The following is a 15,416-nucleotide window of genomic DNA, read 5'->3' as shown; positions in this document are numbered from 1 at the left end:
AGGGGGGGGGGGAGGCAGTGAGAACTGCAGGGCTGACCATATATATATGTCACCCATCGTAATATATGTATTACAAAGGGTGACAAAGCTAATTTAAACATCTCACATTAATAGAGGCCCTCTAATAGATCTTGACAAGTGAGATACTTTGATTGTATGGGAAGAGGGGGATCATGCAACTCTTCTGTTAAACCTATTACTACACGTAGGCAAAAGAATGCAATCCCCAGAGAAATCTCTGTACAGAAACTGGGAAGAATAACAGATCTTTAGCAAGAACTATATGCTGGGGTGGCTCACTGACCAAGATGGGGAAGTGCCTCACCTCAAAAGCTCAGCCCCCCCCCCCCAGGGTCCAATATCACAACCCATCTCTGACCATATATACTGTATCTGCATTGTGCAAAACGCTCCATCTGTAACAGGCAGAAGACCTCTAATAGCCAGACTTATCTTCATGTGTGTGTGCATGCCTTTCTTAACAATTTGGTCTCAACTTTAAGAGTATGAAATATAATTATAGCCAGTCTTTTAAAGAACCATAGAAGCAGGGGTGGAAACCTTCAGGCAGTCTGCAGTGTCATTTCCTGGACACGGAGAACAAGGGAGTAGATTCAGCTTTTGCAAATTCTTCTTAGCACATTCATGCCAAAAGGCCAGAGAAGGGTTGCAATCCTGCAGCAGAAAGCTTAGGCTGCAGTGTATTTACACTTTCTTGTGCTGTCATAAAGTGTGAGCTGGTTAATGTGTAGTCCAGTCCTATCCTATTAATTGAGAAGTCTTACTGAGTTAAATGGAGCTTGTCCTTGCATGCCGGTGCACAAATTGCCTCCCCAGAAATGCAATTAATTGAGAGCCAAAGTATAACAAATCCCAGTTTCTCTTAGAAATGGGAGTATTCCAACTGATTTGGTGGACATACATTTTCATGTTTCCGTGGAGAGCTGGTTTTGTTATCCACAGATGGGCACTACCTTAATACTTCCTGTGGATTTGTCTTCATTATCCCCAAAACAGCTACCCTTGTTTTTACTGGTGGGAAGGAAAGACAACTTCCACACATACAAAAATCATCCTGCTACAGAGACGAGCGTTTTGACATTCATAACGCAGGCTTTTGTTTCAAAACCGGTTTATTGCATTTAACACTTCTTACCATGCCTTTTATGGTACCCATGGCAGACCAAGAAATTTAACAGCCAAACTGAAAAGTCCACTAGGCTTTTTACCAGCATGCAGCGTCTTGCTCTCGAAGGAGAAAGTGAGACAGGGAAAGCCGCAGGGGTTTTGCGTCTGAAGATCACAGAGTGAAAACCGATGAAGGACAGGGTAAGATTTTCTCCTCTTGAGTTGTTTTGCGCTGATCAAAATGCTCAATTGAGTGCCTTCACACTTTCTTTATCCTCAAAGTCCGATTCTGGTATCTGTATCTTGCTGAAACCAAACGGGAGATGACGTTATGAAGGTACCATTCAGGGCCGACTTTAAGGGCTCATCCAGAAAGCACGTTTGTTCCCAACTGACTATCTCAGCATTTTCCCCCACCATCCAGAAGACGCAGGTCTCGAACCGGTACCCACAGTGACACAAAGTTACAAAACCTCAGCTTTCCAGGCCTTTCAAAACCACCTCTAAGAGGTGATGTTTTTGTTACTGTTCTTTTGTTTCAAACTTAGCACAAATCAACTTTTTAAAAAAAGGCCCCACAAAACAAGATCCAGTACAGAGAAGCATTTGTAAAGGATTTCTTCACATTTTCAGAAATATTTTTTATTCTACTCCTAGGAAATATTGGAAGCTGCCTTATACTGAGTCAGACCGCTGTCCATCCACTCTCGTACCGTCAACACAGATTGGCTCTCCAGAGGTTTAAGATCAGAATTCTTTCCTAGCCCTACGTGGAGGGCTTGCACCCGGGACCTTCTGAAGGCAAAGCACGGGCTCTGCCTTCTGGGCTGCGCTTCCCACTTCCCGATGTTAACGAAATGAAACAAGGCCTGTGCTTCTTTCCAAGGAAAAATGAAAAATTCAGAGTTAGACAATAGAACGTCTCGCGGATTTGAAACTTTACAAAGTGTCAGTGCAATATCAAGTGGAAAGGAAAAGCCCGAGGAGCTTCCAAATAACTCAAACAGGTGAGAGGGCAGCCAAGGTTCTGAATCAATTGTTCAGAACTTAAATCGCCATTCTGATCGCTGCTATTTCTGAGAGCTGCAGAAGAGCACACACTTATTCCTTGCCTTCATATGAGCTCAAGTGACAAGCAGGAGGGGGTGGGGGACAGTTTCCAAGAGTAAGAAAGGGAAGGGAGACGGCATCACAGGAAGTAAACTATTAAGTCTTTACTATATTTAGCTCCAGGGAGCAGCTCAATGAGCATCTAGGCAAACATGTCCAGCAAGACAGAAAGAACAAGAAAGAAAATGTTGCCGGTATAGGGAGCATTGAAAATGACGTAGAATACTTAAAATCAGTACAATCCGTTCCCCTAATCTATTCCCTAAAAATGCAAAGATCTTCGTTCAAGTAATTCCCAAACTCTTTGGTAAGAAAGGGTAACGAAAAAAATACAGTTTCTTTCTTACAGAAGAAAGAGAGATAAAATGGGTTTCAGTGTCTTCTTAAGATATTTCTTTGGGTTCTTCTTCGAGTGAACTGAAAAATATTCTGAAGATGCATTGGACCATCCACCCAGCAATTCACCTATCTTGTACAAGCCATGTCTTTGTTTCCAAACAGTACCAGAAGTGGAAGCCATACTGAAAGAAAACTGGAATGGGCAGAGGAGAACATAAAGGAATGTGAAGGAACAAGTAGAAGGGATTGTTTGAGTCTGTTTGACCACAGCCTCCTGAGGAAGCCAAGCAAAAGCATCACTAAAATGAAAAAAGATGGATTTTAAAAAGAAATCCCCCTGAAAGGGAGTCTGGCAAATTACTGGTGAATTCCCAGAAGACCAGCTGGAACAAATAAAGCATCCTTTGGAGCTGTCATTGCCTTCACTGTAAACTTCACAGCGAAAGGCTTGGAGTCTTCCAAGAAACTGACATTATGATAGCATTTTTCAGTGACAGGTACCAGGAAACCCTGCCAGGGGAAAAAAAATTCTGCAACCATTTGAAATGTATTTGTTGGCAACGGGGTCACAGTTAACAGAGCATCCAACAGTGCAATACCACCTATGTTTATTCGGGACTACGACCAAGAGATTTCAGCCGGACTCACCCTAGTAACTACAGACAGGACTGTCGCTCAAGTGAATTTGACTGAGTAATCGAGAGCAGAAATGCCAGAATTTTAAGAAGGGCATTAAAACTGTAACAAGCTGGTCTTGAAATTCACTTTTGCCCAAGTCATATGTTATCGGGGGGGGGGGAACTGCAGCCAATTAACACATTAAAATGAAGAAATTGCTGAGTGAAGGAGTGTGAGATGCCAAGTCAGCTTTTCCAGAGAGGCAGTTTTTCAAAAGATGTGGCTTTTAAGCTCATAAAGCTCTCTCCTTCTTACCCACTGTTGGGTTTAAACCCTGCCAACAGACATACTAGTAGATTATGAGAGCACTTTATCAGGTTTGCCATTTCTAAAGTTAGTGTTGCATAAAAGGTCTGCCCTTCATGAGAATAGCCAAAAGGAAAAGGAAAACAACATGGAATGAAGCAAATTTTAGATCTCGAAGGGGAATGTTCTTTAGTATCCAGAAATATGGTATCCAGTCATTTACCATTCACTTTGGATTGCAGTGCATATTAAACACCAGCTCTTTTCAAATCTAATAGATGAACTACTGTATTTTGAACTCTGCACAGTTAAGAACTGGGAATTAATAACCAACTTCAGCCCTCTATCTCAAAGCGACAAATAACATCCTGCAAAATAATAAATAATAATTGTGTGCTGTCAAGTAAGTTCTGATGTGGCTTTCAGGGTTTTCCAGCTAGAGAACAGTCAGAAGTGGTTTACTGTCCCCGTCATCTGGGGCCGCCATGGGACTGTGCAGCTTGCCCAAGGCTGGCTCTTCTCCCTGAAGGCACAGTGAGGAATTGACCGCCCCCCCCCCAAGCTTCTGGGTCTGCAGCCAAATTAAACCACTGATTGATTGGCTGTTGCAACACAGTTTTCCATTATTCATATTTTACAATAAGGAACTAGTCCAGTTTCACGTATCCTAAACTGATGGTGAACTATAGGACTGCAGCCGTCCCCCTGCTTCAAACTCATCCGGCTCCTCTCCTGCTGAAAGAGAGGGAATGGTTTAGTAGCTAAATGCAGAAGTGAGACCAACAGTTGAATGCCTCTTCCCATCTGATGTAACCCCAATATTTATAATCCTATCCCTAGCTAGCTGCATGGAAAATATACAAAATATATTTAATTTCAGACCTCCTTCTGTGCGTATTCTTTCCTTCTTGTGGTTTAATCAAGATTTCTAAAAGTGATGTACATGTTGTGTTAAGGAACTAGTCAAGGAACTAGTCAGTCTTTGGCCATGGGCCGCCCCACAAGTTGCCAAGTCAACTTCTATTCTGTGGGCTTGCATCTCCTGATCGTAGGCTGGTTCTTCTGTCTATAGTTTCAAACAAGTGAGAGCTGCAAAGAAAACCGGAAGAGTTCCCTCCCAAACTGCAGATGTGACCAATTTCTGCCCCAGACAAATCTGTAGCAAAGCGACCTGTAGGGTGAAGGCGTCATCATTTTTATTACCTTTCCTGAATTTTGCTCTTCGACTTGTGCATATTTGAAAAGGACTCTTTCTGTGGGGAAAATGACAACATTGGACTTGTTTTAAAAGGAATTATCTTATATAGCCATGCTTAGAGTGCCATTTCGTTTGGCTACCCTTATTTCTCATTTCCTCCAGACCAACAAATTTTCCTTCTACCACAGCCCTGCTCTTCATAACTGGAATGTCCCATCTGCCATTCCCTCTCCTTTAAATAGACCCTCCAAAGTTGCTTTTTCTGCAAAGCTTTTGGGGGCCAAAGTAGCCTAGACTCGTCAGAGGTTGTTCCCCCCATCTCTCCCTACTCTAGGTATGTATTCCATTATATCCCAGTATGGGAACCCAACCAAGCCAAACAAAATATCACTTTCGGCACATCAAAGATATATAATTGTCTGTGATGCTGGGTATTATAGCATGCAGACCCCCCACTCCTTAAAAAGTCTTGACAGATTTGCCTTCAAGGAGCTGCACTTGGAAAATAATAATACTGTATTGTATCTCACCAGAATCCTCTCTGCCCGTTGTTTCCTCAATAAGGCTATTATTTCCTCCCTTCTCTTGGCCTACAAAGAAACACATTTGCAATAGTTAAATCCACCTAAACAAACTTGGAACTCTTCCACGGGGTCTAACTCAACCTGGCTGAGTTGCAAGATGGCCATGTGGAGCAACAGACAGTTGTCTCTAGACAATATTCCAGTTGGTTGTTGGTTTTTCGGGCTCTTTGGCCATGTTCTCAAGGTTGTTCTTCAGAACACAGCCAAAGAGCCCGAAAAACCCACAACAACCATTAGATCCCGGCCGTGAAAGCCTATATGCAAAATATATTTAATTTCAAACCTCCTTCTGTGCATATTCTTTCTTTTTTATGGTTTAATCAAGGTTTCAAAAAGTGATGTATATGTTGTGTTAAGTGCTTATCAGGTCAGAACAGACTTGTAATGGCCCTCATAGAGATGTCAAGGTAAGTAAGATATTTAAGGAAGAGTTTTACTAGCGCCACTGCTCATCCCGGAGTAAGTTCCCATGGCCAAGTGGGAATTAAAAACCCAGGCGTCCCGAGTGCTAGTCTGTCACTCTACTCTCACACAAGCAATGCACCACATAAATAAGAATTATAACAAATCTATTTCAGGTTTTGAAAAATTACAAAACATTCTCTTCATATTGAGACAGAGAAATAGATTTAGCTAATCAATACATGGTGTACCTCTGCAGAATAATTTCCTAGCTACAATTAACTAGACTCATTGATGACTTAAAATATCCAGAACTGAACCATCTTGAGGTCACTTGTTACAATTCATCCCCCCCCAAAATAACAACATAAACAGTAAATAAATCTACTTCCTATTCATCCAGTTTCTACAATGTAGATTTAATGGATTCTAGTAGATGAAATCCATTATACTGTTATTAAATAAGTAGGAATGTTGGCTTGCAAAAATAAAATCTGCAAAGCGCAGCACTTTTCAGCTGCTTCTAAGGAGCGATTGCACTTGGCTTCCTTCCGCAGCTTGATATAGAAAGGTTTTAATTCTTAATGATGGGGGGCAACCCTGACATTTTTTATCTCAACATGCTGAAATACCATTTCGTTATTTGACAGCCACTTTTGCACAAGAGTATAATATTAACCAGAAGCGAACTCATGCAGCTGCTTAGTCCTCTCGATCCACCTAATGGTAAATTTATGAGGTGGTCAGTCAGTCTACAAAAGTTGATGGGTTCCATAGTGAGCTTCAGGAGTCAATTAGGGAAGAGTCAACACAGTACACAAGACGGGTCGATTTCCTGTCATATCTGAGGCAGCATCATAAACCCTGTCTAGAACTGACACAACCATTGCTCTGGAAGGAGACAATAAAGTTTGCTCGCTGGTTTTTTTTTTTTTTTTTTTTTTTTGATTGACAGGGCCTAATCTATTAATTTACAGCCATGGTGTTTACCTATGTCCTACCTGCAGGCTGTCAAGATTTTTCCCAACTGCCACTACGGAGCTTTTTCCACCTCTCCAGTCCTGCTTCTCCCCTGTGACCAACCTGATGTGCTGTCATTTTCCTCTCTGTAATTCAAACATTGCTAGCCAGTGCTGGGCTCCTTGGGTGAAATATATTTCTAGGTTTAAACAGCTGTCTGAGGAACAGCGAAGTGTTCCAGAATATATTAAATGTTCACATTTTCTTCCATAGGAATACTGCTGTAGCACAAATGTTCCGAGTGAGTCCGTTTCATTCTTTTCAAATTTATGTTTCTAACCTAATGCATTGGTACGTCTTTTCCTCTCTCGGATTTATAAGGCAATTCATTTTCTTCTTATCACCATTCATTCGTTGGAAAAGATAATCAGACAGAGAGCTTTGCAGAGTGAAAAGTACACGTCAAAGCTTGAAACAATCTTGGCAAACTTCTTCTACAATATATAAATAGCTACTTTTATGTACTGTACAAACACCTAAATTTCAACCACCCTCCAAATGGTTGCAATCTCAATGTAGCTACTATTGAAGAGATTATTTAAATCAGAAAAAGCATTAATTCAGAAGAAAGGTAGTTCTATCATTAGGCAGAATGAGGCAGCTGTCTGAGGCACCTCGTTCTGACTGCATAAAAGGACAATATATTCTACGTTATTTAAATGACTATGATTTTTGACGGCATTTTATCAGCAAGGAAAGAGCACTTGTGAGATCTTTTGCTGCAAGGGACAAAATAATGGGCCAAGAAGAGCTTGAGAAAGTTACTTTTTTAGGAACCAAGTTCCAGGATTCTGCTTGTCATCATGTGCTGGGGAATTCTAAAAGCAGTAGTCCCAAAGGGTCACTTAAATGTGTTTTAATATAGATTTTAGTTACCATTTTAAATACTTGTTTATTTCTTTTTAAAATGTGTGTATACTTTCTGTTTTTAGCTTTTAAATACTTTTTTAAGGACGTAAGCCACCTTGGGTCCTTTTCAGGAGAAAAGTGGGACAGAAATATTTTAAATAAATAATTCTGAATAAATAATTTTCCAGAGCCTTAGATAAGCCTAGACTATGCATTTGCTGCTCAATCTCAGGTGACAAGCATATTTTGTGCCAGTCCCAATCCTGAGGCTCAGAGGGTCTATCTCACCTTCTTAAGGTACTGCTCTTTCACATCCTTCTTTTCAGCTTCAGTAGCTCCCAGGCTTCTCTCGTCTTTACTTTCTAAGTCAAGCAACAGAAACAGCTATGATTTTAATAATTCAGCATGCTTTGGACCAAGGTCAGAGCCACCATGTTAAGATATAATGAAGGCACTTAACAACATCAGAATAGTGAATGGGTAAAATACACACACACACAACTCCGAGAGGAAAGGTGGGAAAGAAGAAGAATGACACCCAGTGTATTTATGAAGGAAATGATCCGGCAGAGTGGTCTTCAACCTGCTTTCCATCATCTTCTGATTCATTAACTCACATGCTGAATACCTGTGTAGAAGGACAGGACAGAAGCAAGGCAGAGTGTACTCTTTCAGACAAAAAGTCATACACATCATGTGTGAAGGCTCTCCAGTGTAGATGCTCCATGCAAGGAGAAAACTAGTATAGTTTTCTTTTTGCAGAGGGCTTCTACACTGGAGAGCCTTCACACATGATGCGTACAACCTTTTGTCTGAAATAGTATTTTATTTATTTATTTATTTGATTTGATTTGATTTGTATCCCACCCATCTGGTCAGGTCGACCACTCTGGGCGACTTGACCAGATAGTATGTGTGTATGTGTATAGGGGTGGAGGTGGGGAAGCCATATGGGCCTTGCACACAAGAGAAGGAAAGGTGGGTGACCCCTTTAAACCACTAATATCACAAACAGAAGCAAGTTTTTGACTATGTTAGAATTTTCAAGCTTCTTCTGCCCCACTTCCATTGCTATAATGCCCATCTGCTGAAGAGCCGGGCAGGATCTGAAAGCTAGTCTATTTGTGGCATTTTAGTGGTCCAGTAAAAAGTACTGCCCACCCTTATCACTAGGATATCTCTGGAAATGTGACCCCCCCCCCAGTGTTCATCTGCTCTATTTTATGCATTCCACCTCCTGAAGTGTGGAAGAATTCATAGCAAACAGCTAGCAGTCGTCCAGAAGAACCAAAATCCTTTTTATTGGAAAAAAATGTGTATGCTGTGATTTGCCTTCAGATTCCTACTATAACTAAACCAGATACTTACTGTCAACTGAAGGCCGAGCAGAATGAGGTTCGTTTTTCACTAAAAATGCAAAAGGCAGTATCAGTAAACTGAAATCTTGAGAAGATTAATACTTCCCCCTACCCCGGACTTGTCATGAAATCCTCATCCTTTCTCACGTTTATTACTATGAGCACCTCATTGTACAAGTCTTCTTGGATGTGAAAGCAGCCTTATTTTAAGCCTCCAAAATTTAGTTCTTGCTATGATCCCACATTTAGCTCTGGCAGCCAGTTCTGAGCCAAAACTTGGAAAATACACCCAACTGCTTGTCAAGATTCCTTGCCCAGAATGTGGTCGCCTGGGGACATTTTCTACTCACGCCAGGCAACCACAAAAGTCCGATAGGGAGGGAATGATACTTAGAGATGTGCGAATGTTAGAGATGGCTGCGGTTCGGAGAAAGGGACAAGTTTGGCTTTTTTAAAGCACCCCCCCTTGGCCCATGAACTGGACAGAAATGGGGCTCTTGCCATGAGACAAACCCGTCCATTTGTTATCCGCAAGACAGGCCTCCCTCTGTGGGTCTACCTCGCAGGGCTGCCGCCACGGATCTCTACGAATCCTCCCGAATCTAGTTTGGCCAGATGCAAAAGAGGACCACGCTCCTGCGCCTTCGCAAGCTGTGCAGAAGAGGGCATTTCGGGGTGGTGGTTGGCACCAGCTGAAAAGCTCCTTGTCCCCATCCATCCATGCCAGGTGTTTGTGGGGGGGGCAGTCACCCCAAGGGAAATTCCTTGGGGAAATCAACTCCAAGTTGGTCTCTCGACTCGGGTCCTTTTCCCAGCGACCCGGCCTCGAAGGGGGGCTCGTCCCTTTCTTCTGGGCCCCCCGAAAAAGACTGGTTTTGAAGAGGGGCTCGGCCTCGGGATGTGGGGGGCCTGGCCTGCCCCCTCACGAGGTTGCCCCCCCTTCCTTCCCTGGCACCTCCTGCCCTTCCTCGCAGGGGCCAGGGCTGGCCTGACCCTCCAGCTTCGCCCCCCCCACCCAGAGGTTGTGGACTTCCTTTCCCAGAAGCCCCCGCTATAGAGTCTAGGGGGTGGGGGATTCTGGGAGTGGGAGTCCCCTGCCAGCCCAGAGGCTCCCAACCCCTCCCGGCCCGGCCGGGCTCTCTGCCCATGCCCCGGAGCACGGCGGCCCTGCTGGAGGCCATACCCGCCGAACTTCTGCGGGAGCCGCCGCCGCCTCCTCCGCCGTTATTGCCGCCGCCGCCCGGCAGGCTGGAGGCCCGGTGCCCGGTGAGGCGCGACTCGAGCGGCGGCTGGAGGGTGACCGAGTTCCAGAAGGTCTTGGCCAGGGCCACGTCCTGCTCCTCGCCGCCCTGGAAGACCAGCGAGCCCCCGGAGCCCAAGCCCCCGGAGCCCGGGGGACCCACCGCTTGAGGCCCAGGCGCCTCAGGCCCGCTCGCGGCCTCCCGCGCCGTCGCCATGGCGACCAGGCCTGGGCCCGGCCGGGCGGCTTTGGGGCCTCGGCTCCAACGGATGGGGAAAAAAGGGAAATCCGGAGGAAGAGGAGGAGGAGGATCTGGGAAAATTGGGGGGGGGGGGGAGTCCCCAAGTCGCTTGGAAAGAGTGCCTTTTGCGGGGAGGGGGTTGCATCTAGGGCTTGCTGGGGGGATTCTGGGAGGTGTAGTTCCCTCCCCCCCAAAAAAGGTAATTTTCCTGGCCCGCCTTTGCATTCTTTACCCTAAAGGGGAAAAAAAGAGGACTTCCCAACTGTTTGGAGCAGGAGGGAAAATAAAGGAAGACCCGGAAAAGAGGAAGACCCCAACAGGAGACGGGTTGATCCCAATAAAAGACGCCACCAGTTTATGTATTTATTAATTAGATTTCTATCCCGCCCTTTTAGACAAAGTCTACTCCAGGTTGCAAGATTTGAGCCAGGCTAGGGATGGAAGACCGCTTTATTTATAGGGTTGCCTTACAATGGGAATGACTTGAAAGGAAAGAACGACATAATGCATCTTGGGACTTCCAACACCCATCAACCCCAGTCTGGGTGGATAAGGGTGAAAGGGCTTTGGCAGCTGTCACTCAGAACATCTGGAAGGGTGAAGGGTCCCTGTCTGCAGCACCCCCACAGCAGATCCGTGCGCACTGGGATTTGCAGGGGTGTGGGGTAGAAATTGAGAAATGAGGAAGCACCCTTAAACTGCTTCCCAGCCCCCAAGGCTGAATGTAAGCTTGAGGGAAGGGGTGGACTGATAACATCCCACAGCTCCAGCCAACACGGAGGATGCCTGAGGCATATGAGCATATGTAGTGGGTGAAAAAAATAAAATAACATAAAAATCTAGCAATCTGATCCACAGTTCCCCCCCCCCCCCCGCCAATATTTGGTTTACACAGACTGAGATAAATATGTCAGTGAAATCAAAAGCAGGCTTACAAGAATGCTGATGCCAAATGAAACTTCTTAGTCTTTAAAATGCCACTTTTTATTATTTTTGCCCCAAACAAGCACAGCTGTTGCTCTGGAAACTGACTAGGAAACTGACTAAGTTGGATATGTGTGGTTAATTTAGATCAACTGCTTTTCAGGCTTGTTTGCTTTTATCTTTTTGTTTACTTTCCAATGCCAGGATGATTTACTGTAAGACACAAATAATAATAACCAGTGCAATAAAATCAACACAGTGTTGCAAAAACAAAGCAGCCATGAAGATCAGAGGCAGAATTTTCAAACGCTTGGAAGAATCTCCAGGTACGTGGATTCCAATTGCTGTAAGACCTTAAAGATCAAGTGCAAAACGTAGTATTGGCCTTGGAAGCAGAGTGAAAAACTGTGTTTTTTGCACCAGGTGTGATACTCACTTCTTAGTAGTATAGCATCCAATCTAACTAAATTTTATAAGGAACACCAGGGTTTCAGAATTCGATCCTCAGTGTCAGCAGAGAATGGATGACCCCCACCACCAGGCCGCCTCAGTCCGAAAAAGACCATGGATTGTGCACAAGTGTATGGCGTCATATATTAAAAGTGCTGTTTGGCCCTCCATTGACAAAACTGGATGTTGGAGCTTACCCACTAAAGGGGCACAGATTTTGTGGGTTTTGTTGTTGTTGTTTAGTCGTTAAGTCATGTCCAACTCTTCATGACCCCATAGACCAGAACACGCCAGTGGTTTTAGACTTGGGCTATTCTGAGAGTTGTGGTCAAAAAAATGACAAAGCTGTGAACCTCTTTTATCCCACCTTGCAAACCTCATTCAGGTCAGGGGAGCCTCCCCCCCAACATGCTGACCATCCAATGAAGAATGGGTTGTAAATGTTAAATAAATATAATCTCCCTGAAAGGACCCCATGATTTCTTTGTTTCAGGACTTGAGTTTCGGTTTCCTGCCTCTCATTCAGCTCATTGCCAATTTGATATAATACTAAGGGATTCTATACAGTTCTGAGCTCTAGTTAAGAAGGTTTATGTTATAAGACATCAATTACAGTAAATCTTGAGTTTTTAGATGCTCCAATATTTTCTTTAGCAATATCATGTCAGTCTGGAGTGACAAATAAAACCTATTAGTGCCACACATCTTTGTTGTTTTTGCTGCACAAGACATTTGTTTGATTGATTTATGAGCCGCCTCTCTCCCGATTGTGTTAACTTCAGAATTAGAATTGAATGTACCATATCATCCAGCATGCCCTACATGTATGCCCAATGAACTAAAATGATAATAATGAAGTAGCATGTTTAACATTTACAGCTTTCTAAACACTGCCAAGTATAATCTACCACTCCTGAATAATTTCAGTTCACCAATATTCCTCCTCTTAAGCAGGGTGATTTGGCTGAGTTTACTGTCGCTCAGGAAGACTTGCCCCTTTCTGAAAAGGCCAGCGCTTGGAGTGAAAGAGGCAGGATTACATCCAATGCCTTCCTACTATCTCGAGAGAGACACTGGTGTTTGGTCTATAAGTCACTGTTGCTTTGCCACTTTGGGGGGGCATGAGTTGGTATCTCCCATGCTTGTATTAAAAACGATCAGATTGTCGTGGCACCTGACTGGATACATTTTGACATTCGTTTTCACGGGCTGCAGCCCACGGATGCAAAGGGCAGGACAAAGATACAGGCTTTCTGGACTTTTGTAATATTTCCATTTATTTACACAAAGTGCAGGCTGTACATAAGTGAAGTCACACACCTTCAGGGTTGCAACAGATTCATCACAGGCTATTAACACTCTCACCTGAAGTCCAAAGGACTGGCTCCGAGCAACCCACATCTATGGGCCTCATCCCAGAAATGTGACAGCCAGAAAACCTTAACAGATTCTGTACCTCCAACCTTGAGGAGAGGCAGGCCACTTCACCTGGCTGTGTTGTTAGTGACTGTTGCTTTGTCAATCAGCTAACTACACTGCCTGGTAACAAGGCTGCTGTTTGTGCTTGTATCCAGCAGCCTAGGTGTTTTTTTTCCTTCAGTAAAAAGGTTGCAGAACAGGCTCAGTAGACATGGGGAAAGACATCATCTTGAGGACCTTGATCTGTGGCTTACATAGCAAAATCCCAAAGTATGTATTCTCCTCTACAACAGAATAGCCACCTCCCATCCAGTCTCCTGGGCTTCTAGGAAGCTGTGGAGTCTCTTTAAAAGTCAAAGCCCTTCATGGGTTCTTTCCTATATGCTGGTGAAAAATGCCAGGCAGTTGCAGCTTCCATGGGTCATCCTTCCTTCTGCTTTGGCCTTCTTTAGATTCCTCTAAAATCGATGAGATAGCTGGTGGTCTCTTATGAGATAACAAGGTCTTATGAACTGAGACAGCACTGATGATTCAAGTCCCATTAACACTTCCAATGATGGGTGCTGCCCAGGCCCATACCACCAAAGGAGGCTGGAGGAGAGATTTTGGGAGATATTGTGCGAAAGAATTCAAATTTCCCTGCTTTTGGCCCACCTTGAACCCTTGCAGAATTCTGCACCCATTGGACCAAGCCCCATAAGATCACGGCGGATTGCCCCTGGGAGCCATAACATCCCCATCTGGCAGCCACAGGCCAGCACAGATGTTTGGACCCACTCAGTAGTATTTTTTCAAGCCAGCATCATCCCTTAAAGACCCATTGTCTGGTTTACCGATGAGCTGCTGGCCTCTAAGATAAAACAGGATATTAGGAACAAAGGCAGTAATTCTTCGGACCCAAGCGAGGAAGGGGCTCCCGGATGTTTTCTGCAGGAGAATTCCACGCCTTGTTTTGATGACAGTGAAGCTAGTGATTGCCAGAGAACTACACAATCAGCTAACTACACTGCCTACAAACCAAACGCTACGTCTTGCGGGACCTGAATCTGGAAAAGACATGATATATTTTAGTGCCTGCACTTGACAATTCACAAAGCATCACCAGGCAAAACAGAAGAGTTGTAAGCCAACTTGAATTACAGGCCAAGCTGTGTATATTCTTCTGCAGCTACAAAGCCAAAATCTGTTCGGGGGAACAGAGGCCAACGTACCGAGAATCTTTAGCTTTCAAGTTTTAAAAACCAAGTTTCTGGCCTTCAAGGGTGCCAAAAATAAGGGCATCTCGGGCAAAGACTCAGAAGCATTTTGACAACTTGTTGCCCCATTGCGTAAAATCCTGGGATCTGTCATTGGGTGGAGAATACAGAACTTTGCATAGTAGTTGGGTGTTTTTTTCCCCTAGCACTCCCACCGCAGAGAATTCTAAGCAGTTGACTAAACAACAACTTGCAGGATTCACTAGGTGGGCACTGTGGCAGATGAAGCATTGAACCACAATTGCTCTGTTGTGTAGCTAGACTCCTTGCAGCCGAGGGCGATGGGCTGGTGCCATGCAGAACCCTTTGCTCAGCTCAGAAATTTAAAATTGTGCTTTTTTTGGGGGGGGGGACCACAACTTTCTGGGAGCTACAGACCCTTAAATGCGGTTTTCTGCCCTCCCTTAACCCCAGCAACTTGCCAGTTTCAAGAAGGGACACCTCACATTTTTACACGCCCCCACATTCTGAACCTTTGTCGTCCTGTTGCTACTGGAATTCCACTGGAGGCAAAATAAGGTAAAAGTCATCCAAAACAGAGCGGAGAGGGACGCACACACTGCATCTTCTTTGTGCATCTCTAGTCTCTATGTGTGGTGTGTTATTTCATGACTCAGGATTCAGGAAAGAAATGGTACAGTTTGTATGTAAAAAGCTTACCTTGCAATAATCCTGATAGAGCAGAACCTGTCTGGATAATTAAACGCGACAGCTTGCGCTCGTTCCAGAAGCTGAGCTGGCGAGAAAGGATCAACGGTACCTTAGAATCTCTGCCCTAATCTTCCAGATCCTACGGAATAAAGAAGGTCTGGTTTCTGCCTAAAGGTGAACGGAAACGGTCTCACGAAGGAACTCGTCCGTCCCAGTCGTTTAATTCCAAACCCTTTAAGACAGCAACGTTTCCAGAGGGAACGGTTCTTCCTGCCCGTTCTGTCTTTTCCCGCAAGGAGCCCTAGCTCTAAACTGGCCCAAGG

General features: G+C 44.3%; 1 protein-coding gene and 1 long non-coding RNA gene across 6 annotated transcripts; one reads left to right on the top strand and one right to left on the bottom strand.

The window, feature by feature from the left end:
* Positions 1-1,115: 1,115 nt before the first annotated feature.
* On the bottom strand, positions 1,116-11,932 carry HOATZ (HOATZ cilia and flagella associated protein). 5 transcript variants are annotated; one of them, XM_072979284.2, is made up of 6 exons: positions 10,096-11,932; positions 8,923-8,961; positions 7,843-7,916; positions 5,230-5,289; positions 4,705-4,754; positions 1,116-1,434 (listed from the first exon to the last, which is right to left on the bottom strand). In XM_072979284.2, exons 1-6 carry the CDS (start codon positions 10,616-10,618, stop codon positions 1,374-1,376), a joined length of 807 nt encoding a protein of 268 aa, XP_072835385.2. In that variant the 5' UTR covers positions 10,619-11,932; the 3' UTR covers positions 1,116-1,373. The 5 variants fall into 5 exon arrangements, with proteins under 5 accessions (XP_072835385.2, XP_072835387.2, XP_072835388.2 ...); XM_072979286.2 differs by lacking the exon at positions 4,705-4,754; XM_072979287.2 differs by lacking the exon at positions 7,843-7,916.
* Positions 11,564-14,097, top strand: LOC144584127 (uncharacterized). The gene is made up of 2 exons (XR_013538201.1): positions 11,564-11,643; positions 11,795-14,097. It is a non-coding gene; the product is annotated as an uncharacterized LOC144584127 (long non-coding RNA).
* Positions 14,098-15,416: the final 1,319 nt, after the last annotated feature.

This window comes from Pogona vitticeps, chromosome 8, assembly GCF_051106095.1.
Source record: "Pogona vitticeps strain Pit_001003342236 chromosome 8, PviZW2.1, whole genome shotgun sequence".
Lineage (NCBI taxonomy): Eukaryota > Metazoa > Chordata > Lepidosauria > Squamata > Agamidae > Pogona > Pogona vitticeps.
This window is presented reverse-complemented; position numbering and strand designations above follow the sequence as displayed.

Coding starts and splice junctions, on each gene's coding strand:
- HOATZ (XM_072979284.2), bottom strand. CDS start 10,618: ATGCAAAGGCGGGCCAGGAAAATTACCTTTTTTGGGGGGGAGGGAACT. Junction 5,290..7,842: donor AAGAGCAGTACCTTAAGAAG/GTGAGATAGACC, acceptor GTTTCTTTGTAG/GCCAAGAGAAGGGAGGAAAT. Junction 4,755..5,229: donor AACGGGCAGAGAGGATTCTG/GTGAGATACAAT, acceptor TTTTCCCCACAG/AAAGAGTCCTTTTCAAATAT.